Here is a 24,462-nt window from a genome sequence, read left to right as displayed (position 1 = left end):
AATATCCAAGCACCCTGTATCATAGCTACATGTGTGACGTTTTTAACAAATCAATGCGTTTGGAAATCTGTCAAAAATTCAGTGAATATTACTACTTTAAGATTGAGGAGTACATCTTTCCTTCATGAATTCAAGCACCGCTGCCTCTGCTAGCCCTGTACCAAGATGGCGGCGCTTTTGGCACGGCCTTCCACTGTCGATGCTGCGTATGTACGTCAATGACGAGCAGCAGCAGGTACTGGGCGGAGCTCGAAGGAGGAAGTAGCACCACGGCATCATTAGGCCGTCTGGAGTTAAAATATCATTCTTTTTTTTTAATACATGCATTTTTTTAATCGTCACCTTTATGTCATTGGTGTCTGAGGTCAGAATATTTTCGGGTTTTTATAGTGAGTTTGTTTAACAGGCGTTGGATTTATGTTAGCCTTTTCCGTGGTTAGCTTAGCATTATTGCAAATGATCGAGCTTGGAATTTATATGAATTTATCAGTAAGCACTTGTGCGAATATTCTGTTAGGTTGTTCTGCGCTGTAAAAGCTTTCCCTCATATAGTACTGTCTGTGCTGACGTTAAAGTGCTGGAGCTACGGACGCCATTAAAGAGTGTAAAACATAGCAGGTGGAATTTAGCATTTTACTGCGCACAGTTCAGCTCCACTAATGTGTTAGGAGAGGAATAAGAGCCATTTCATAAACAGACAGTTTTAAAGCGTTTTCCAATATTAAAGAGGTATGTGTGAGTTCCACTTGAGATATGTTGCTGTTTTCAGTCCTATGTATCCCTTTTCAGTTGCACCGATGTTATTTAGTGAAATTAGCTGCTGTGCGTTTGTAAGTAAATGTTGAGTAGAATATTTCTTATTCCCCACGTATTAATTCATGCTTGGTGTGTAAAAAAAAACAAAAAAAAAACGGTGTGTGTGTTCTCTCTTGTATTTTACATGAAGCCTTAGGACACTTTTGATACAACTGAGCACAACAATGGAGGAGACGAGTCGGGAGGCGGTTGCCACTGCAGTGCAGCGTGTGGCTGGGATGCTGCAGAGGTCGGACCAGCTCGACAAAGTGGAGCAATACAGACGCAGGGAGGCCCGCAAAAAGGCCTCAGTGGAGGCCAGGCTCAAGGTAAGACCTCCACAGTCAGTTCAGAGAAGTTCAGCTCTCATTATTCAGGCTGCTGTTTTGGAACAGCTGTGCTGTCAGGTCTCTTTAAATGTCTACCACCCAAATCTTCAAGATAATCAATTAAAAAAAGCTTTGTTTTTTGGCTAAAAAAAATACTTTTATAAGTACTTTATTACAGCTACAAAGTACTGCTAAGAAAGCCGGCCAGCAAATGACTTCAGTTATTCACGTTTATCTGTCTTACAATACCTGATGTTGTGCAGGCGGCCATTCAGTCCCAGTTAGATGGTGTTCGCACAGGTCTGACCCAGCTGCACAGTGCGCTGCTGGATGTCAAAGACATCCAGAGCTCACTGGCTGACGTGAGTAAAGACTGGAGACAGAGCATCAACACAATAGAGAACCTAAAAGATGTCAAGGATGCTGTAGTTCAACACAGTCAGCTGGCCTCTGCTGTGGAAAACCTCAAAAATATTTTCTCTGGTAAGTTTAGTTGAACCATCCTTAACATATCAGTGGTCATGCCCATTACTGTCAGTATAGTTTTACTGAAGGAACTTGAAAAAGCTTTTGCTCTATGTCAGTTCTTTTGGTCCATTTGTTTCCAGTTCCAGAGATAGTGGTGGAGACACAGCAGCTGATCGAGCAGGCAGAGCTGTTGCAGGCGCACAGGAAGCTGATGGAGCTGGAGTGTTCTCGGGATGACCTCATGTATGAGCAGTACCGTATGGACAGCAAGAACACCAGTGACATGAACCTCATCTCCATCTACTTTGAAGATGTAAGTTTAACAGAGTAACAGATTTGAGTCAAAAGAGAGTTTTCAAACATGAGAGGGAAGGATTGGAGTGTGACACATCAGTGAAACACTCCTCTCCTAAACTGATCTGATTCTAGCTTTTAAAACTTTACTGAATTTTCTAATAATAATTGAATTGTACTCATCTCTTAAATAGTGTATTCTATAACAACAGAAAGAAACAGACATTTACTGTGGCACAGCTTTGTAAATTGTAGGCCTTTGCTCTTAATTTCCCATTTTTCCCAGGTCATAAGAAATCAGTGCTTCCATTTGTGCCTGTTGTCTTGTGTGTGTGATGATGCCTTGAAAACATGACAGTAAGCATTAGTGTTGTCAGAAAAAATCCATGCTCAGAAACGAATCGATACTGAGATTTATTATCTAAAAATATAATAATTTGCAACAGCATCCATAAGAGTTTCTGTGTGTATGCCACCTCTGCTGACAGACGCCTGGCAGTTACCTCAGTTTACCATTCCTTTCACTTCTGGGTGCAGGTGCATGATGTGAATCACGTGTTGATCATTTATGTCACTTGGATTTTGGAAACCTTTGAGTCTCTTTGCAATCAATTAAATTTATTGTATATATATATTTTTTGCTGTATCTTGACCCAATTGCCTTGGCAGAGAACATTTCATGAAATGCTTTTCAATCCGTTTCGGTGCTTCTTCAAGGTCCAAGCCTTATCGGATGAGTTAGCCAAGCAGTTATGGATGGTACTGCAGAGGTCCATGGTAACAGTTCGTCGAGACCCCACAATGCTGGTGTCAGTAGTTCGTATCATTGAACGGGAGGAAAAGATTGATCGCCGGATGGTTGACCGAAAGAAACAGACTGGATTTATCCCACCAGGGCGACCCAAACGGTGGAAGGACAAGATGTTTGAGGTCAGTAAGAATAGAGAGGGGTCCTGGTCATACTTCTTAAACAATCAGTTAAAAAGTATACGAGTCGAGCAATTTGAAATGAGCTAACATCTTATGAGGTAGAGTTTTTTAAATCTATATTCGCTACATATGATGTGAAAGCCACGCTGCACCGTTCACTGTGCGTCATCCATTTCTGATCAAACAACGCCAGTTGTGGGACTGTGACCCGACAAAGTTTTGAACCCAATTTTACAAGCGGGGGCCTTTTAAGTTTGGCTTCATGATTTGGAATTATCGTAACTACATGACTGTATCTGTTTTAGTTTAGAGTTGTATTCTACACTTTTACTCATAATTTAACATCTTTGTGGCTTGTTATTAGCAGACGACCAAAGTGAACACAGCCCATGTTGTTATGGGATCAAATAAGTGTCAGAAAGATTTTGCACTTGTACAATGATGTTCACATGTGGAACAAACTTTTGGAGTTCTAAAAATAGTTTGTGTTTGTGTATGTGTAAAACTAAATCCGACAGACACACAAATTTCCCACCTTCAAGTGCGACCCTGAAGGCATGGTCCTCTGACTGGGCAACAGTTGTTATTGGCCGATCCCCGTAATGTACGTCCTGTGTGTATTCTAAGCTGTTCAGGTTTTAATCCAGGTCAGATTTCTCCCTCTCTCTCACAAACACGTGTGCAGGTAGATAATAAAATCCAAAGACCTTGTGCTCACCTGATAATGTCAGCAGCAGGCAGATTTCAGCTGTAAAGCAACTTTACTGTTCAGCAAAGATAACTTCATTTAAGATGACCTCAGTCCCGGTGTTATCATCACTTCAAGCGATGTTTCCAAAGGAGTGTTAATCCTTTAAATGATGGGCAGACTTTACGGCTTTGTGGTTGGACTTCTGGCCTTCACAACAGCAAAATAAAGTGGAAAAAATGAGTAGGCCACATGGAAAAGCTCAGTTTTTATTGCCTCAGTAAAATGTATTGCAAACATGGTGAGTTGACTTTGACTTTCTGCTATCTCATTCAGACTTCTGTCTAAATGATTATCTTTTTTATTTTTATTTGGTCAAGTTTTAAATTCTTTACACCCTATGAAGAAGCCCAAACTGAAAATGACTTTGAAGGCTATTTACTTGACTGGACTGGAATTGTAACACTGAGCTGCAGATTTTACCTCTTGAGGAAGCAAAGGTCCCTCAATGTCTGCTACAAAATATTTCATATCTTCTCCAAGTCTGTGGTGGAGAGTACAATCTGCTTTGCAGCATCAGAGCCAGAGACTCAAACAAACTGAACAAACTGACAAAGAAGACTGGCTCGGTGTTGGGGACTGCTCTGACGCTCAAGGAGCTGATTGGTGAACATAACGGACAATGCTGCATGTCATGTAGTGTTGAAACAACAAAGTATGCTCAGTCAAAGGCTTCTTCAGCTCTGCTGTAAGACAGAATAATACAAGAGGCCGTTAACTGCAAAGGGAGAACAATTCTCTTTAGGATTAAAAAAAAGTATTTCTTAATTCAGTTTTTCACATTTAATTTCATGTCATTTCAGTTTTTCGCAATTCTGCGATCACAAAAATTTACGCAAATTCAACAGATCCCCGGATTTTTTTTGCATTAATGCATAATTGTGAGATTATTGCAAATTACTTACTTACTTGTACTACCCGGCTGCTTCAGCTTTACTTGATGTCAAGTAACAAAAAGTCACATTTACAGTCATACATAAGCGCAAACGACCGAGCAAAGCAGTATCCCTCTGTTCCCCATGAGTGGGGGGAAATGATTTTGCACACCTTGCAATAAGAAACTTCCAAAGACCACCGAAGGAAGTCTATAATTGACTACCATTTACAAGGAATCAAACATCAACATGCCAAACAACGCAAGAAGAAAGGACGACAGCTCCCCCCTGAGCTGTCACCTTATCGTGGTGGGGGAGTTTGCGTGCCCCAATGAGTCTGGGAGCTATGTTGCCCAGGGTTTCAAGCCCCTGGTAGGGTCACCCAAGGCAAACAGATCCTAGATGAGGGACCAGACAAAGAACAGCTCGAAAGACTCCTTATGATGAGTAAGAAATTTGGACTTCGTGATCCCTTGCCCGGATATGGGACACCGGGGCCTCCCCACGGAGCCAGGCCCTGGGGTGGGGCCCGGCAGCGGGCGCCTGGTGGCCGGGCCTGTGCCTATGGGGCTCGGTCGGGCATAGCCCGAAATCATGACGTGGGTCCCCCTTCCGACAGGCTCACCACCCGTGGGAGGCGCCAAGGGGGTCGGGTGCTATGTGAGCTGGGTAGCAGCCGAAGGCGGAGGCCTTGGCGGTCTGATCCTCGGCTACTGAAGCTAGCTCTTGGGACGTGGAATGTCACCTCTCTGATGGGGAAGGAGCCGGAGCTGGTGCGCGGGGTTGGAGGGGTTGGACTCTCTTCCACTCTGGAGTTGCCCGTGGTGAGAGGCGCAGAGCAGGTGTGGGCATACTTATTGCCCACCGGCTGTGTGCCAGTACATTGGGGTTTACCCCAGTGAACGAGAGTGTAGCCTCCCTCCGCCTTCGGGTGGGGGGACGGGTCCTGACTGTTGTTTGTGCCTATGCGCCAAACAGCAGTTCAGAGTACCCACCCTTTTTGGAGTCTCTGGAGAATGCTCCTACCGGAGACTCCCTCGTTCTCCATATGTGCACTTGGCACCAGGACACCCTTGGCCGCAGTTCGATGATCGACTTTGTGGTTGTATCATCGGACTTGCGGCCGTATGTCCTGGACACTCGGGTGAAGAGAGGGGCGGAGCTGTCAACTGATCACCACCTGGTGGTGAGTTGGCTCCGCTGGTGGGGGAGGATGCCGATCAGACCTGGCAGGCCCAAACCTATTGTGAGGGTCTTCTGGGAGCGTTTGTCAGAATCCCCCGTCAGAAGGAGCTTTAACTCGCACCTCCGGCAGAGCTTCAACCATATCCCGGGGGAGGTGGGGGACATTGAGTCCGAATGGGCCATGTTCCGTGACTCCATTGCAGAGGCAGCTGATCGGAGTTGTGGCCGTAAGGTGGTCGGTGCCTGTCGTGGCGGCAACCCGCGAACCTGCTGGTGGACACCAGTGGTGAAGGAAGCCGTCAAGCTGAAGAAGAAGTCCTATCGGGCCTTTTTGGCCAGTGGGACCCTGGAAGCAGCTGATAGGTACCGGCAGGCCAGATGGGCTGCGGCTTCGGCGGTTGCTGAGGCAAAAACTCGGGCCTGGGAGGAGTTCGGTGAGACCATGGAGAACGATTTCCGGACGGCCTCGAAGAGATTCTGGTCCACCATCCGGCGTCTCAGGGGGGGGAAGCGGCTCACAGTCAACACTGTGTACAGTGGGGACGGGGCTTTGCTGACCTCAACTAGGGATGTTGTGAGTCGGTGGGGGGAGTACTTCGAGGAACTCCTCAATCCTACCAACACGTGCTCAGAAGAGGCAGAGTCGGAGAGCTCGGAGACGGGGCCTCCCATTTCTGGGGCTGAGGTTGCCGAGGTGGTCAAAAAGCTCCTCGGTGGCAAGGCCCCGGGGATGGATGAGGTCCGTCCTGAGTTTCTCAAGGCTCTGGATGTTGTAGGGCTGTCTTGGATGACACGCCTCTGCAGCATCGCGTGGACATCGGGGACAGTGCCTCTGGACTGGCAGATTGGGGTGGTGGTCCCCCTCTTTAAAAAGGGGGACCGGAGGGTGTGTTCCAACTATAGGGGTATCACACTCCTCAGCCTCCCTGGTAAGGTCTATTCGGGGGTATTGGAGAGGAGAATCCGTCGGCTAATCGAGCCTCGGATTCAGGAGGTGCAGTGTGGCTTTTATCTTGGCCGTGGAACAGTGGACCAGCTCTATACCCTCGGCAGGATCCTGGAGGGTGCATGGGAGTTCGCCCAACCAGTCTACATGTGTTTTGTGGACTTGGAGAAAGCGTTCGACCGTGTCCCTCGTGGAGTCCTGTGGGGGGTGCTCCGGGAATATGGAGTGCCAGACCCCTTGATAGGGGCCGTTCGGTCTCTGTATGACCGGTGCCAGAGTTTGGTCCGCATTGCCGGCAGTAGGTCGGATACGTTTCTGGTGAGAGTTGGACTCCGTCAGGGCTGCCCTTTGTCACCGATTCTGTTCCTAACTTTTATGGACAGAATTTCTAGGCGGAGCCAGGGCGTTGAGGGTGTCCGATTTGGCGAACTCAGAATCGGGTCTCTGGTTTTTGCGGATGATGTGGTTCTGTTAGCGTCGTCAGGCCGTGACCTTCAGCTCTCACTGGAGCGATTCGCAGCAGAGTGTGAAGCGGCTGGGATGAGAATCAGCGCCTCCAAATCCGAGACTATGGTTCTCAGCCGGAAAAGGGTGGAATGCTCTCGGGAATGAGATCCTTCCCCAAGTGGAGGAGTTCAAGTATTTCGGGGTCTTGTTCACGAGTGAGGGACGAATGGAGCGGGAGATTGACGGGCGGATCGGTGTGGCGTCTGCAGTGTTGTGGGCTCTGCACCGACCCGTCGTTGTGAAGAAGGAGCTGAGCCAGAAGGCGAAGCTCTCTATTTACTGGTCAATCTACGTTCCCATCCTCACCTATGGTCACGAGTTGTGGGTAGTGACCGAAAGAACAAGATCGCGAATACAAGCGGCCGAAATGGGTTTCCTCCGCTGGGTGTCTGGGCTCTCCTTAGAGATAGGGTGAGAAGCTCAGTCATCCGGGAGGGGCTCGGAGTAGAACCGCTGCTCCTCCGCATTGAGAGGAGTCAGATGAGGTGTTTTTTTATGAGTCCTCACTAAAATAATAGGATAGTGCAGTTAAAAAAAACTTGTTTTATTGTCACAACAGAGCAGAAGAACATCAAAATATATTAAAGTTAAAATGTATAGAAATACAAACTAAATAAATGAAACTCAGAGTCCTTTGAAAAAAAACAATAACGGTTCTCAAAATAAAGTTCTGATAAATAACAACGGTAAAATATAAACTATATGCAGTATATGAGGCAGTGTACTGAGTCTGTGTGAAGTCTGCACCAGTACTGTTTGTGGTTGTCACAGTAACCGTGCCTGTACTTCACTTCCTGTTTACACTAAACATATGCTGTGTGATTCCTGTATCTCGTCTCTCATTACTGGCGCTGGATCAATCACAGCAAGTCACTCTCTGTAAAGTTTATGTTTGGCATTTTAGCCAAGCTTACAGGCAGGAGAGAAGACGAGTAAATGGAAAAAGGCTGAGCGAGCTCATCCGTTGTTAGCGTACAGATAAGTACAGTATGGCTCGACAGACACATCGGGCTACTTTATTAAAAATAAATATGTATGCGAGTTAAAAAGAAGTGGTCTATGCATTTCTGATTGGATTTGGCTTTTCGTGCATTTGGTTTAACACATGTAGTAACAGGAGAGAGACAGTGGAGCGAGAGAAAGAGAGAGGTCCGCTGGGGGAGCGACGTTCACTTTTAACGAGGGAGAGCGCGGCGCTGTCAAAGCTCGTCTACCGCAGAAGGTAATATAAACACAAACGAGTCGTGCAGGGATCATTTCCAACTCTATGGATGTTAGGAAGTATTATTTTTACTATTAAATAGTGGCCCATTCTAAATTCTTCTGGCCCATCCAAAATTAAAATCCTGGCGCCTGCCTGCACACGTAAAGAAAAGCTAACTTTTATGCACAAGCTCTTCGATATTTTTTCTCTGTCTAAATGTTCACTCCTCTCATTCCTAACTTACGTTTTACAATGTCTCTAACTACAGATATGCTAGTTATAAATACAGTAATCATTACTTTATTAAGGCAGAATAAGTTCTGTGGTTTCCAAGCTCATTAATGTTAGCGGTCTTCCACTGACAGTCTTGGCTTTGTGGTTAGTCTATGATAAGCCATAATTTAGCAATGAATAATATCATATGCTGCTGCAAATGATTGTAAAACATAGTTTTTCCAAATAATCGGCCGGGGAGAGATGATACGTCTCATTGCTATGACTGTCATACAATTAAAGAAATACATCTTCAGTCACATTGCCAAGAGTTAAACCGACAGTCAGTCAACTAACAACAACATACGAGCAAAATTAGTTTCACTCTCGGCTTACTGGACATGGTAGCCATGAATTCTGTCATGCTTATTTGAGTTTACAGAACTGATGGGGATGTCCTTTTAATTGTTATTCAAGCAATGTGTGTCTCGTGACAGTTGCCAACTTACCATGAACACAGTTCACCATAACTGTTTGCTCTGCCCGACTCTGGCTGGATCAGCTGTTTATAGGGTTTGTGGCTTAGTTGTCAACAGGGACGTTTTGCCCTCTGGTGGAAGAACTATGCAACGGCAACACTCATGACATGGTTGAAGGATGTTTCGTCCATTCTTTTAAAAATGTGCATTTATCGGCCTTTATAAATGCCGATACCGATAGTTTGGACAATCGATAATACTAATATCGGCCCGCCGATAAATCAGTCGGGCTCTAAACGACAGTATCTGAATCACCAAATGAAAAATTTAAAGCTGTTCAGGACATGGGTTATGTCAGTGTCTGCTGATATCAAGCTGTTTAAGTTCTTTAAAGAATAAAAATGTTTGTGTCCAATATATGTGCTTGTTGTTGTTTTTCTCTCTCATCTTTTTCCTTCTATAGGTAGAATTTGGAAGCTGTTTCATAGGGGAAAATTATTGTAAAATTCCTTGCAAATATTTTTAAAGTAGCACCACAAAATCATTGATTTTGATTGCAAAAAATCACAAAAATAATTGCAAAATCCTGGAGGGACTGATTAATGTTGACTGTTGTCATTGAGAGACCTTGGGCTCTGTGAAGGACTGAAACTGTCAAACGCCAAATGGATACAAAAATATATAAATTGCTAAATATGTTGTTTAGCTTGTGTAATGTCAGTTTAAAATGATAGCAAAAAAAGTATTTCAGATTCTATTAATTCATTTTAGCAAAAATTAGTTTGTTACTTATTTCAGTTGCATTTATTCTATAAACTTTATTTAATTAGGTTTATTTATAAAGCGCCAAATCACAACAAATGTCATCTCAAGGCACTTCAATTATACGGTCCACTTCATCAAATCCAATTAATGCAGTTCAAATTTAAATTGAAATTATTTAGCCATTTATATATTTTTGGATTCATTTTGGATTCTGACAGTTTCAGTCCTCTGGTCTCACTTTGGATGACCATTGCTGAAGTCTTTCGTGTGTTTCTGTTGAAGGTGTTGGAGGGTACCGTCAGCACCCGCATTGAGGGTACCCAGGCAGTGACCAAAGAGGCTGATAAAATGTGGCTGGTTCGTCTTCTAGAAATAACAAGGAAATATGTTTTGGATGACCTTGTTGTTGTCAAGAACCTCATGGTGCAGTGCTTCCCCCCACACTACAACACCTTCAACAGGCAAGGGATGCATGAATGATAGAAGCACTTTTTTTGTCCATTACATTCATATCGCTAGTTGACAGAATACTTTGCCAGTATCAGGAATGTTTTTATGATACGTGTCTCTGTGTTTATGTTGCAGATTTTTTAGCCTCTACCACAATGCTGTGTCCACTCGTGTCAAAGAACTGGCCTCTGAGGACTTAGAGGCTAATGAGATTGTGTCATTACTTACTTGGGTTCTCAATACATATAAGAGGTCTGTCCTTCCATCCATCCATCCATCCACTCTCTCTACCAACTTCATCCTGCTCAGGTTCCTGGGGGTGGGAGGATAACACTGTGACAGACAAAGACCCATAGACTCACTCTTGTGGTCAATTTAGAGTCTCAAATTACCATGACAAGAAATGTATTGAGAAATGCTTTATTTATCTCAAAAGGAAATTATATAGGGCACGTATATATGGATTCACCAGTCCATGCTCTTTCCATTCACTCAGTTGTTTAGAGGCTTTGAGATACTGATGTTTGTTTTATTTAATTTAATCAAAAGTTTTGGGTGACCTCATAACATGTTATCACATGTGCACTAAATTCATTTTGAACCTGTAGATGGAATTCAATTCAATTTTACTTTTATAGCACCAAATACAAATATCATCTCAGGACACTTCAAAGATACAAACCAATTAGAATCCAGTTCATTGTAAAAAGTCATCATCCAATCTAATTAATTAAATTTGAAATTAGTTGAATTCATTCATACAGAGCCAATTTAAGAAAGTAGCCTAGCTAAGGAAACCAATAGATAGCACCAAAACTTCTCTTTGATCCAGTGTCCCATTCTGAGCATGCACTGTGGAGAGAAAAAAACTCCCTTTTAACAGGAAGAAACCTCCATCAGAACCAGGAAGGGCGGCCATTGCCTCAACCAGCTGGGGGCTGAGAGGACAGGAAAGAGGGGACAACAAGCATCGTAGCACCAGGCCAGAGATACCTGCTGAGAGAGAGAAACACAAGTTAATGACAACAATGATGTCATATGTACATGGAGAGTAAAGAGAGCAGAGGGAGGAGAGGTGCATCATGGGAGGTCCCCCAGCAGTCTAGGCTTATAGCAGCATAGCTATGGGAAGTTTCAGGATCACCTGAGCCATCCCTAACTATAAGCTTCATCAGAAAGGAAAGTTTCAGCCTGATCTTAAAGGTAGAGAGGGTGTCTGCTTCCTGAAGCCAAACTAGCAGCTGTTTCCACAGAGAGGGGCCTGATAACTGAAGGCTCTGCCTCCCATTCTGCTTTTAGAAACTCTGGGAACCACAAGTAAACCTGCAGTTTGAGAGCAAAGTGCTCTGTTGGGAAAAAATACCCACCTCTGAGATCCTTAAGTCGCCTGCCAAACTAAACGTTGGTGGTCCGAGTTCAGGCTTCCCTGGGCCATACGTCGAAGTGTCCTTTGGCAAGACACTGAACCCCACATTGCCTACCGATGGGTCCGTCGGTGTGTGAATTCAGAGAAGAAAGCACTGTGTAGTACTTAGGACTCAGACTCTGCTGTATGAGTGTGTGAGTGAATGTGGCATGAAGTGTTAAAGCGCTTTGAGTGGCCAACTAAACTAGAAAAATGCTATATAAATACAGTCCATTCACCATTCAGAGCTTTATACGTGAGGAGAATAACCTTAAATTCTATTCTGAATTTAACAGGGAGCCAATGAAGAGAAGCTAAAACTGGAGAAACATGATCTCTCCTGTTAGTTCTCATCAGAACTCTGGCTGCAGCATTTTGGATCAGCTGGAGGCTTTTCAGAGAATATGTGGGACAGCCCAATAATAAAGAATTAGAGTAGTCCAATCTTGAAGTAACAAATGCATGAACTAGTTTTTATCTACATCAGTCTGAGACAGGATGTTCCTGATTTTAGCAATATTACGAAGGTGAAAGAAGGCATTCCCAGAAACCAGTTTTATATGTCTGTCAAATGATAAATTCTGGTCAAAAATAACTCCAAGGTTCCTCACTGTAGAACTAGAAGCCAAGGAAATACCATCTAGAGTAACTATATAACTAGACAATTTCTCCCTAAATAAAGTTACCTAATGCTAATGGAAGCTTGTATGAAGTGAAAAGAATCGGTCCAAGCACAGAACTCTGAGGAACTCCATGATTTACTCTGATGTGTGAGGAAGATTCTTCATTTACTAGAACAAACTAGAATCTATCAGATAAATATGACTTTAACCAGCCTAATGCAGTTCCTTTAATCCCAATAACATGTTCAAGTCTCTGTAACAATGCTGTGATCGATCGTATCAAATGCAGCACTGAGATCCAACAGGACAAGCACAGAAACAAGTCCGCTATCAGAGTCTAAGAGGAGATCATTGGTAACTTTCACCAGTGCTGTTTCTGTGCTATGATGCACTCTGAATCCTGACTGAAACTCTTTAAACAGATTATTTCTATGTAAATGATCACAAAGTTGAGCTGCAACTATTTTTTTCAAGAATTTTAGACAAAAAAGGGAGATTGGATATAGGTCGATAATTAACCAACACTTCTGAATCAAGAGTAGGTTTTTTAAGTAAAGGTTTAATTACAGCAACCTTAAAAGTCTGAGGTACATATCCTGTCAACAAAAACCGATTGATCAAATCCAATGTGGTAGTATTGATTAAGGGGAAAACCTCCTTGAACAGTCTGGTTGGGATTGGGTCTAAAATACAAGTTGATGGTTTAGAAGAGACTATTGCTGTTGCTAGCTCGTAAAGATCAAGTGAACAAAAACATGGAAGCCATATATAGATAATAAATCTGGGTATCTTTGAATGTTTCAGTGTGGAGATGATGGGCCATCCAGATCTCTCTTCCGAATGTGACATCAATCTGCTGGAGCCTCTGCTGCCGAAGGATGTGGTGGATGACCTGCTCAGCAAATATGTCCAGACTTTTACAGTAAGCAGCACATACAGTGAAAGGAGCACTCATGAATGTCATTATTTAAATTATTTACCCTCTTTGTTGAATTGTGCCTCCCTGTATTTTATTTCGACTTGTTGGGTGTTTCCTCATGCAATTGAATTGTTAAGTAAATTACTTTAAATGTATGTGTAGCCACATTTATATTAAAGTATGTAGTACTCATACCCAAATGTGTGTGCTACAAAAAGCTGAGTATGCCATCGAAACGTTGCCTGTTCAGGTAGTACTCTTTTTAGAATCAAAGCTGTCAAATGGCTACAAATCCCATCCTTTATGTGGCCACATTCAGACACAAATTATCAAAGCAAAAGCCCCCTTATGAATGATATATGAGGCGCAAGTAAGACCAAAATCATGACAAACATCAAAATGCTTGTTGACTTGGAAATGGGAAATGGTCCACACTTCCGTAATGCCTTCTTAACTTTGTCTAGGTTCTGCAAATTACTTAAAATGTTTCTCCTTCAAACACTCACACAGACATTGATACAGTGCTTCTTCTCATATGTATGCACTCGATTCAGTGTACAGCACTTTTCTTTAAAATCGCGCACTGATGAATATACAGGGGGCATTGTGGAGTGTGTGTTTGCCCATCAAACCACTAACCTTTCTGGTGAGCTTATGTACGTCTGTGCAGTGAATTCATCTGTACTTACATGATCTCCCACAGAGGAAGTTAGATCAAAACCCAGATAGATAGAGAAAGTGATCAAAACCCATCCATGGGTGAAACCTGTTGCCTAGTAGCCTCGGTTGGGCCATCGCAAAGCAATCAGAGTATTCAGGAGCTGTGAACGGGTGGTCACTCCCCTCTCTGAAAACACTTGTTGGTTAACTCTCGGTGGGCGGTCTCAGCCGAGTGCAATTTGCCAACACATGAACAGCCATGTCCAATTGTGCGCACAACATAAAGTAAGGGGTGGCGCCTGAAGCGTCAGCGGAAACGTGTGAAGACATTCTTGGGTAAAGACTAGCGTGTCTACCTGCGCGTGTCCACCAAGCAAGGCCACTGAACAAGGCAAACCTGTCCTACTTGCCTCATCCATGTTGCTCTGGCCTCACCACTTTAAAATGCTTTAAAATGTGCCTCAAACCCATTCCTGTTGTCTCCGGCTCGCATAGAAGGTTTCACACAACCAAACGCCACCGCAACCTTAACAACCTCCGCTCTCTGAAGCCCACTTCACTCTGGGGGGTTGTGGAATTGCCAATCAGTAAACAAAGCAGATTTCATTAGTGGCTGTAGCTCAGGAGGAAGAGCAGTCGCCCACCAATTGGAAGGTCGGTGGTTCGACTCTGGCTTCCCCAGGCTACATCTCGAAGGCAAGACACTGAACCCCACATTGCATCACTGGGGTATGAATGTGTGTATGAATGACACCTTGCTCTCTTCTATCCCGGAGCATGACTGTCCCATAATGGTCCTTAGTGACATGAACATCCACCTTGACAGTCCTAACTCTTCTGATTTTCTGACACTAATGCACTCGTTTTAGCTCAGTAGTCCTCCGACCCATAAAGCTGACAAAGTGCTAGATCTTGTTTTCTCAAGAAACTGTGCCACAGAGGGCCCTGTCTGTCACACCTCTGCATTTTTCTGACCACTATTTCATTCAGTTCAGAGTGAGTCTCCCGAGAAGACCATCTGCCTCTACCCCTATGGTTTCCTTCCTCTGCAATCTCCGCAACCTGTCTCCCACCTGCTTCTCCTCCGTTGTTGCCTCCGCTCTTCCAACCTCCAGCACATTCTCCTCCCTTCAGGTTACTGATGCCACGGAGTCGCTTTGCTCTACATTGAGCTTATCTCTGGATAGTCTGTGTCCTCTATCCACCAAACCCACCCGATCCTCCCAGTCTCACCCCTAGCTTAATGATACTCTCTGAGCGTATCCGAGACCTGCCGAAAGGAAATGGCACAAGTCAAAAGATCCGACAGATCTAGCTAAACTCCAGGCGCTACTGTCATCATTCTAATCCAGTGTTACTGATGCAAAAAAGTCTTTCTACATCAACAAGATTCATAGTACTACTGACACCCGGAAACTTTTTTCCACCTTCAAAACTCTCCTTAATCCTCCTCCTCTGCCACCTGCTACCAATCTAACAGCAGACACCTTCGTCTCATTTTTTACTGACAAAGTGGCAGCTATAAGCAAACAGTTTACCAAACCTTGTACCACAAAATATGCATGCAGAAGGCAGTGTGTGCAGTGTGTCTAAACTTCTCACATATAGCCGTCCTACTACATGCCCGCTGGACCCCATCCCTACTAATCTTCTCCAATTCATTGCTCCTACTGTAACTGCAGCAGTCAGGCATGTGATTAATGCTTCACTGACATCGGGCACATTTCCTACCACATTCAAGCAAGCTCAGGTTGCACCGCTGCTCAAGAAACCTTCCCTCCCTCCAACTCATGTGGAGAATTATCGGCCGGTCTCTCTCTTCCCGTTTCTGTCTAAAATCATTTAAATCATTAAGCAGGTCACCGATTACCTCTGACATAACAACCTCCTTGACCCAAACCAATCTGGGTTTAAAAGTGGACACTCCACCGAAACGGCTCTGTTAGCTGTGATAGAAGCCTTAAAAGAACAGCTAAGTCCTCTGTACTTATCCTGCTCGACTTATCAGTTGCATTTAACATTATCCTTTTGTCCATACTCTCTAGCATGGGCATCACAGGGAGAGCACACTCCTGGTTTGAATCATACCTCACTGGTCGGTCTTTCAAAGTATCCTGGCTTGGTCACACTTCTGCAACGCACCACCTCACCACAGGTGTCCCCCAAGGCTCAGTACTGGGACCTCTTCTCTTTGCCATATACACCAACTCACTGGGACAGATCATCCGATCACATGGCTTCTCATACCAATGTTATGCTGATGATAACCAGCTCTATCTTTCATTCCCACCTGACGACCACACGGTCTCAGCACGAATCTCAGACTGTCTCTCTGACATATCAACATGGATGAAAGCCCATCACCTCCAACTTAACCTCCCAAAAACTGAACTGCTTGTCTTCCCAGCCAAACCAACCATACAACACAGCATCTGCATCCAAACCGAATCCCTATCTCTTGCTCCATCGAAGGTTGCTAGAAACTTGGGTGTCATGATTGATGACCAACTAACCTTCAAAGATCACGTTATATCGGTTGCTCGTTCATGCCGCTCTGCATTACTAAACATATGAAAGATCAGACCATACCTAACCCAACATGCCACCCAGCTCCTGGTGCAGGCCATGGTCATCTCCCGCCTTGACTACTGCAATGCTCTCCTAACTGGTCTCCCAGCCTGTGCTGTGTGATGGTCCAGAACGCGGCAGCGTGTCTGGTCTTCGATCAGCCTAAAAGAACACACGTCACCCCTCTGTTCATTGAACTCCACTGGCTACCCTTAGCCGCCCGCATCAAATTCAAGTCACTGATGTTAGCTACAAAGTGCTTAATGGAACGGCTCCCATCTACTTGAATGCTCTTGCAAAGGCTTATGTCACAACTCAGTCCCTCCGTTCGTCCCAGGATTGTCGTCGAGCAGCTCCTACACCACGCCTAAGACAATCCAAACTCTTTTCATGTGTCGTCCCACAATGGTGGAATGACCTACCGAGCGCTACCAGAACAGGGGCGTCCCTGTCTATCTTCAAGAAGCTCTTGAAAACCCAGCTCTTTGCACTTTATCTTTCTGCACTTCTTTCTATGCCTGCACCCTATCTCTACTCTGTCACCTCTGACAGAGTCGGACTCGTGGGTTCCTTCTATGTAGTTTATTGTTAGCTTTTTATATAGTTGTTATATCTTCATTTGTAAGACCATGGTCATTTACGAAAGAAAGAAATATTCAATCAATCATTAATACTTTAATGTGTTTTAGAGTTAAAATCGTGAGTTTTTTTTTTTCTTTTTTACAAGTCGCAGCTGAACGGACCATTTAATATCTCCCTATGCAAGCGTTGCCAAGCAACATGGCCGCCAGGGGAGCAGTTGATCAGTGAAGGGAAGTGAGATGATGGCTTAACGTTACGTTACATTACGTGATACAAAGTATCATTTCAGGAGGCCAGTACATTCCTTACTGCTTGTGTGTGTCCAGAGGATGATGCAAAAATTTGTTTAAAAAAATCAAAGTCCACAGATAGTTTCCTAAATCGTTTTTATTACAGCAAATATTATCAACCATTCACTCTGATCATCAAATGTGTAGAAATGAAAGCAAATAAGTAGCCTAAGTGTGCAAGACATAAAGGCAGACAATGGTAGTTGGGACATTGGGAGATGACAAAATGTTGCTCCCTTCTCGTCTTTCCTGTACTGACGGAGCCCAGTAAGCCTGCAGGCTGCTCTCACAACGATGCCCCGTCACCCACATGATCTGGGGCTTCATGTACAATGACTTGCGTGGATTTCCTACTGAAACATGGCGTACGATCAAATCAAAATGCCCTCCAACGTACAAAAATATCCGGATGTATCAATGTGTGCGCACGCATGAATCCAAGCACATTTCTTTTGTACATCCCAATCAACGTGGAACTGAGCGCACATGTCGGAGTACCCGACTCCTCCCTGTCCACGCCCCTACTTAAATATGCAAATCATATTTAAATTAGCCCTCCACCTGCGATTCCTCTTTCTGCACGATCAGAAAATAAAGAAAAAAGTGAATAAGACGGAAAAAGAATAACTTAACGGAAATCGAGATGGCGGTGCTACTTTCTGAAGTGGAGGCCCGCAAAAATGTGCTCTTTGGCACGCTGTTCTACGATATAAACAGCAAACATAAGAGGAGTGGGTGGGAGAGCAGGAGCGAGGCCTTTAATGCTGAGGCGTCTGAGAAGCGCCCACAAGCAGAGGTGAAAAACTATGGGTGACACTGCTCTGTCAGGGGTTTGGGTGTGGGAGTGTGGGTGACTCTGATTAAAGGTAAATACCTACATTTGTGTAACTCACAACAAACATGTTCATACAGTAACCAGAGCAGAAGTGCGCCGGGGAAAAGGTGAAGCTAATTATGACACTTCACACTTTACGTACGGGGTTATTAACATTTGCACACAGAGACGATCAGGGGCTTGTTAGAAAGATCTTAAGATGTTGTTTAACCAGCAAAAAACAGCAAGTTACTAACTTTATTAACCAACTATGATGCTGTGAAGACGGGATAGAAATTGGGGGCGCATATGCTCAATGCACGTCACGGGGAATAATATTAGGACAATTACACGAATAAAGTTACTCACCAAGAAGACACCCATCACGCACAGTGCCAGCTTGTAGTCTGTTCCCAACAATTCTGTTACTGAATGTATGATTCGTGCTTTGAACCAGGCCACCCCCACAAAGCATTTGCGCATCACATACGATCTGTACATTGATGGAATGAAAATGTTTCCTGTTGATATACAAATTCATCATGTGATGGGCTTTTATAGCACTGTGTGTGTAGTCGATAGCTCCGATTACGTTAGGAAAACCGGCTCTCGCTTAAAATTGCGCTTCAATGTTGGCCTGTTCAACTGCATTGTGGGAATTTGATATACCTGCTGAGATGCAGATAATTCCTCCCACTCAGCTGGCATGGCTCGGCTCAGGGTCGACTGGCACAGTCCCAATCGGCTGGCCAGCTTCCTCTGGAATGCCCCGGTTGCTAGGAACCCCAGTGTGGTCATCACCTGTGGCACAAGCAGCGCATGGCTCCTCGCTGTGTTGCGCTCCAACGCCGGCCGCAGCTCTGCGCACAGTTCCAGGAGGATTGCCCTCAAAACGGCTGATGAGCCAGTTGTCATCATGTGCCAGCAAATCCTCTGTCTCTTAAAACACGCTATTTTCTAATTGCACTTCTTCTAATACCGCTAAAGCTGCCATTGTTTTTAAAGGTATGCACTGCAACACTTTGCGCATGCTTTTCTATCCACTTGTGTAATTGCAGACACGTGTATTAATTGTGTCTCGTGTAATTCATGTGTCTCAGATGTGCACATCACTGTCTGAGGACAAATTGTGTTCACATTTATTTATTATAACAGTTTCCCAACATCACCTCTAAGTGTCGCCAAAGAAACAACAGCGGTAGAAAAGTGCGTATGACAGCCCTGCAATTTGCGTGAGGCACCGCACATTTCCACGGTCATTTCGCTCTTGATAAATCTGATCGTTGACGTGAAAAAGTGTGTACGCCACTTTTTTGTGCGTACGTACCCTTTGTAGATGAGGCCCCTGGCGAGTTTCCAGCCCGGCGTCAGAGAGACGACCGACAGCTGTGCTCCAGAGGCTGTGGTTGGTGTAAACCCACGACAGACCCACCAGAAAGAAACAATGATCAGCACACTTAGGCTATATTAATGAGGACAGAAGAGGGGTTCTACATTATTATTAGAATGTAGCTATTGTACAGACCTCTTCACTGAATTATTTTTTTTTTTTCAGCATGTTCCCCAGGTAGTGGATACCCTACCTTCAGGTGGAGATACGATACGAACGATTTTTCTTATGGTGGACACTTGGAGATGTACTTTTTAAAAATGAAGCTTTAGACATCTGACAACTTTTTTTTTAAGGGAGGCCAACCCTTAATATTGCCAAATATTAATATCATCCAGAATGGCACCGCCGCAGCCCACTACAGTAGATTTTCTACTGAGCTTTGTTCTCTGAAGAGACAGATTTCTGAAACATTTTTCAGTGCTGGTTTGGCTCCTGTGCTGCTGGAAGGATTTCTGCAGGTATAATTTTTACATCTGTTATGCATAACCATGGCAATATGAAAGTTGTCAACCTGTTGGAGCAGCTAACAGAACTTTCCAAAGCCCAAGTAATGATGGAATAGTAGAGCTGAAGTGGAGATGTCTAGGGTGCAGAGCTCGGGAAAAATAAAATGGAGGAAAAGGTGAAAGAGGGTTGAACCATTTCCTCCCTTAATCATCTGCACCCCAGATGTTGAACTGCTGGCAGCGAGTTTCTGTACATGTTGTCTACTGAGAGAGTTCACCTGAGTTACCTGCAAAATATTCTATTTTGTTAACTATCTATAACGTGTTAAAGTGTGATAAAGTGATCATTTAATTTAATTAAATGTGAACAGCAGAAAGGTATTATTTTCATAAAAATGTATTTAGAATGTAACAAACTTGTGTTTTTGGGATATGTGAGCCTAAATTGTCTTTGTCTTTTCATATTTCAGTCCAATATTACAGGCTGGTTACGCAAGGCTCTTGAAACGGATAAGAAGGACTGGCAGAAAGAAACCGAGCCCGAGGCTGACCAAGATGGTTACTATCAGACAACACTTCCGGCCATCGTCTTTCAGGTAACACGCATCATTCTGCATTACTCATGGCTCTAAATGAGAACTGCTGAAGGTGTTATGCTGATAAAGGGGGAAATCTCACACATGGTGGCCATTTTATGCACTATACAAACTTAAAATTAGATTTATTGTGAGAATGCATTAAGGCATTCTCACTATTGTTTTCCTGTTTATCTTTTTTGACACTTAACTACTCCTGCAATCTTTCACCGATTTCAACAATTTTGGTATCAGAACGTTCAGCTCCTTCAGGAGATTTATGCCTTTTGGTATTGATATATATTTTATACTTTGTAAACTATTTAACTTTTAATTCAAATTTTCCCGTCATTTAAATGAATGGAAATTTCTTTCAACTCTTCAAAAACTTCCTCCTCTTTCCAACCTAAGTAGTTCAACATACATTCAGCTGGAGACACCATTCAAACTTTAAAATGTTCACAAGACATTCAGCTATTACCAAATGATTCAGCTTTTTAAAATATTAAGCCAATTTTGAAATATGACAGTTTAAAAAAACATGAACATTTTTGCTCCTTCTTGATTTTTATGAATGAGAAGATTAGAATGGCACACTGATCATTTTAACTTTTTTTGATATTCAAACAAATTCCTCTAACTTTCATGCTGTTTAACTCAGACAAACAAATTATACCTTAAAATGTAGGTACACTTGTCCTCTTTCAGCTGATGTAACTACTAAAGAGCTCACATTTACAGAATTACAGCTATGAGCCTTGAAGCGAGAGGAACCTTTCAATTTCTCTCACTAACTCCAATGGAAATTTGGTCTGACGCCAGACCGCCAGAACTGTGTTCAACTCGCTGCCGTTTAAATTTTTTTCACTTCATTGAAAAAAAACTACATTGCCGCGTTCCTCCAAGCCTTCTGCTTCTTATGGTCTTCAAAATATTTTCCTCGCTCTTCCAGTTTTCTCACAGGAGGTCATAGTATCCAAAAAAGCAATTTCTGCAAGTTATACAGGGAGAGAGCTCGTTAAGCAGCAGTTGATTACAAACATTGCTATCACTGATGACATCACTCTTCCACTCCCTGCTTTATATTACACTGAAGCCATTTTAACTATTACTCACTTGATTTCTTCTAAATTTTCACTAGATTCAGCTTTTTGAGCATGGTCAACTCATCCCATTCAACTTAAAAAGCATTCTCACTGCTGTTTCGCAGGAACAGCTTTTTTCTAGTTTATATTTTAGTTTCCCACTTATTATTATTATTAGGAAGATTATTCTATTGAATGAATTCAACCACCAGGCAGTAATTTCTCAAAGGCCATCTATTTTGAAAAATTACCTCAAGTATTTTAGAAGTTTAGTGTTTCAAAAATACTATTTCGAATTTAAACTTGTAGCAGTTAACCAGTTGATTAATTATTTAAATGACTAAAGGTGACTTGTTTGAAGAAACTCTATCAAGTCTGAGGGATATTGTTTACTGCATAAGAAACATGAGAAGTTCATTATGTGTTCATTAGCTACCTACTTACTACAGACAACATTAAACAAACTAAATGTATAACTTGAATAAATGGCATGGTGTGACTGTGTATGTTAGGATAAACTGAAATTACTTGGAGAGATTAACGTTGAAGTTACGTGGATTAATTAAAATAAATTAAGTTCAAATATATTAGACTTTATAAATAGAGGATTAAATTCAAACATCTCAGTCATAAGCACTGTGGAGGAACACCATCTCAAGAGAAAGCACCTCCACCTGCTGTGGAGCTCCGTCGAATGTGTGTGGCTACTGATTTGAGTTCTGTGCTCTGTCATGACTGCAGCAGACTTTTTGGACCCCACCACTCCAGAGTTAAGGAAGAATCTGACAAGAGATATGCACAAATGAAAAAAAAAAAAAAAAAAAAAAAACATAACTGATTGAATTAGTAAATCTAAATAACCACAAACAATACATCTTAATCACTTCAGTGACCAGATGTACGATTACAGCTGTTTAGCATATGCCACAGAGTATCATACATACTTTAAGTATATATTCAAGGAACATTGATATTTATCAGCTTGAATGTCCAAAACTGCAAAAATAAATTGCATTGATTCAGAGCATTTATACATTGACATTCTATTTTGCACAATAACAAAATCAGAGGTCATGTTTCCAGACCACCAAGGGCACCAAGCAGTTTTGGTGTTCACTCAAGTTGGCACATGTGAGATCAAGAGTCTGGAAACGGTCTTCCAATTCAGATTCCATTTTATTTCGTGGAAAGAAACGGGGAAGGAAAGAATGCGGAACCAGTCTGAAGCCCAAGTGTATATTTACTACCACTAATATTTTTTTAAAGTATAGATGAGGCACAACAAGCCTTTCAAAAGACAATTGTCTTGTGAGCAGTATAAACCTGTAGCTTTAAGTGACTCAGTTATTGCATATTGCTTCACACTCCCATGGATCTAAAGTTCTTTGTTCACATCCATTATTAGCTGCCTGTAGATGTTAGGCATTTTTAGGAAATGTGCCAAACTGACCAGAGCCATTGAGAACAAGTATAAATGTCCCTATGTGCAAATCAATGTCCCTTTGTTTCCTGGACAACAAACTCACTCACATTAGATTTGTCTTCAAAGGGTACAGTCAACAAATAGTCGTGGGTGTTATTGGCTACAGCTGTGAAAACCAGACAGTCAGGTGGACACACTTATTTTCTCAGTTTACAAAATAAACCTTTATTGACTGAAGCATTTCATATAAAAACTGACTGATGTGAGCATGAACATGTGACATACATACACATAGAGCATCGTCATTTCCTGTTTCCTTTTTGTTGCTGGTGTGTTTTGAAAGTGCTTGGTGCTCTGTTTTGGACTATTTGGTGGTTTATTACTACCGTTACTAAGTAGTCCGTTACTAAGCAACATGGGTCCCAAGAAGGCAGTGGCAGCAGAAGAAGGTGAGGGGATGAAGAAGTCGCGGGAGGAGGTCATGTGACGTCACAGAGCAAGATGGTCGCCTAGTTGGAAACGTCCCGATTAAATCGCCAATTTACCCCAAATTTGCTAGCTGAATCTGAGTGGTCCTGCTCGAAGTCTTGTTGAAGCACTAGTTTAACATTTTAACTACATTGGGAATCATGGAAATCGGAGCAACAAAACACAGCACCAATACTTTGCAAGCTAGCAAGGCGAGGGATGGCTTAAACAACCTTTACCAGAATCCCCACAACTATGCCCGTTAATGGATAAGGCTCTACTGCCACCAGGCCTTACCAAAGCAGAGCCCCGGTTGACAGTAACCGGTTTTATTGTTGCGGCTTGACTCGTACTACGCAATTGGAAGAGCCCACATAAACCAGAGCTTGTGGAGTGATTTAAACTCGTAACAGAGACTGCTGCCTTTGAAAAGATGATTGCCAGGGCTAATGATGTTCCAAGTAAAAAGAGTCGGGTGTGGAAAGTCTTCGTGGACTACATAAGGGGTGGAACTCCATAGAGGGGTACAAGGCATGATGGGGAGCATGAGTATGTTATACATGTGGTTGTATTCATATATGCTTTGATTGAATGTGTATGAATCATGAGGGGTGCCAGGGGTGGGGGCTGCCTTTAAGTTGTAAGATGAGTGTTTTATTTAATTTTTTTTATCTTTTCTGATTTTTTTTTTTTTCTTTTTTTGTTTTTGTCCTATCTGTGTATCCTTTTTACTTTCTTAAACAGACTATTAACGTCTGAAAATGTCTGAAGATATTATGTTAAAACAAATAAGAATCTGACTGACCAAAAAAAAAAAAAAAAGTCGCTGGAGTTTTTTGACGGAGGAAATTTCTGCTGTCAAACTGCAGCAGAAAGCCATCGTGGACCTGGTGGAGGAGGTGAAGGCTCAACAGATCCAGAATGCCGAAAAGGACCGGTGTCTGGTCCACCTGGAGAGCAGAGTGGCTGAGTTGGAGCCATATACCAGGACGAGCGATGCGATTGTGACCCCGGTCATATGCT

At 43.1% G+C, this 24,462-nt stretch overlaps 1 protein-coding gene and 1 pseudogene across 2 annotated transcripts in view; both read left to right on the top strand.

Moving 5' to 3' along the window:
- The first annotated feature begins 234 nt into the window (after nucleotides 1–234).
- The window catches only part of exoc3 (exocyst complex component 3), a 43,395-nt gene continuing 19,167 nt past the window's right edge, over nucleotides 235–24,462 (top strand). The window contains exons 1-9 of one of the 2 annotated variants that reach the window (XM_072363062.1): nucleotides 235–364; nucleotides 947–1,124; nucleotides 1,388–1,607; nucleotides 1,733–1,905; nucleotides 2,604–2,816; nucleotides 10,021–10,199; nucleotides 10,324–10,440; nucleotides 13,021–13,138; nucleotides 20,359–20,484. In XM_072363062.1, the coding sequence (XP_072219163.1) occupies nucleotides 981–1,124; nucleotides 1,388–1,607; nucleotides 1,733–1,905; nucleotides 2,604–2,816; nucleotides 10,021–10,199; nucleotides 10,324–10,440; nucleotides 13,021–13,138; nucleotides 20,359–20,484 (1,290 nt within the window). In that variant the 5' untranslated portion in view covers nucleotides 235–364; nucleotides 947–980. Of the gene's footprint in view, nucleotides 365–492; nucleotides 730–946; nucleotides 1,125–1,387; nucleotides 1,608–1,732; nucleotides 1,906–2,603; nucleotides 2,817–10,020; nucleotides 10,200–10,323; nucleotides 10,441–13,020; nucleotides 13,139–20,358; nucleotides 20,485–24,462 lie in introns of those variants that run through there. The other variant, XM_072363063.1, reaches the window with a different exon arrangement.
- Nucleotides 13,335–19,520, top strand: LOC140269068 (uncharacterized; annotated as a pseudogene).

This window comes from Leuresthes tenuis, unplaced genomic scaffold (assembly GCF_036924035.1).
Source record: "Leuresthes tenuis unplaced genomic scaffold, fLeuTen1.0.hap1 SCAF_14, whole genome shotgun sequence".
Classification (NCBI taxonomy): Eukaryota; Metazoa; Chordata; class Actinopteri; order Atheriniformes; family Atherinopsidae; genus Leuresthes; species Leuresthes tenuis.
This window is presented reverse-complemented; position numbering and strand designations above follow the sequence as displayed.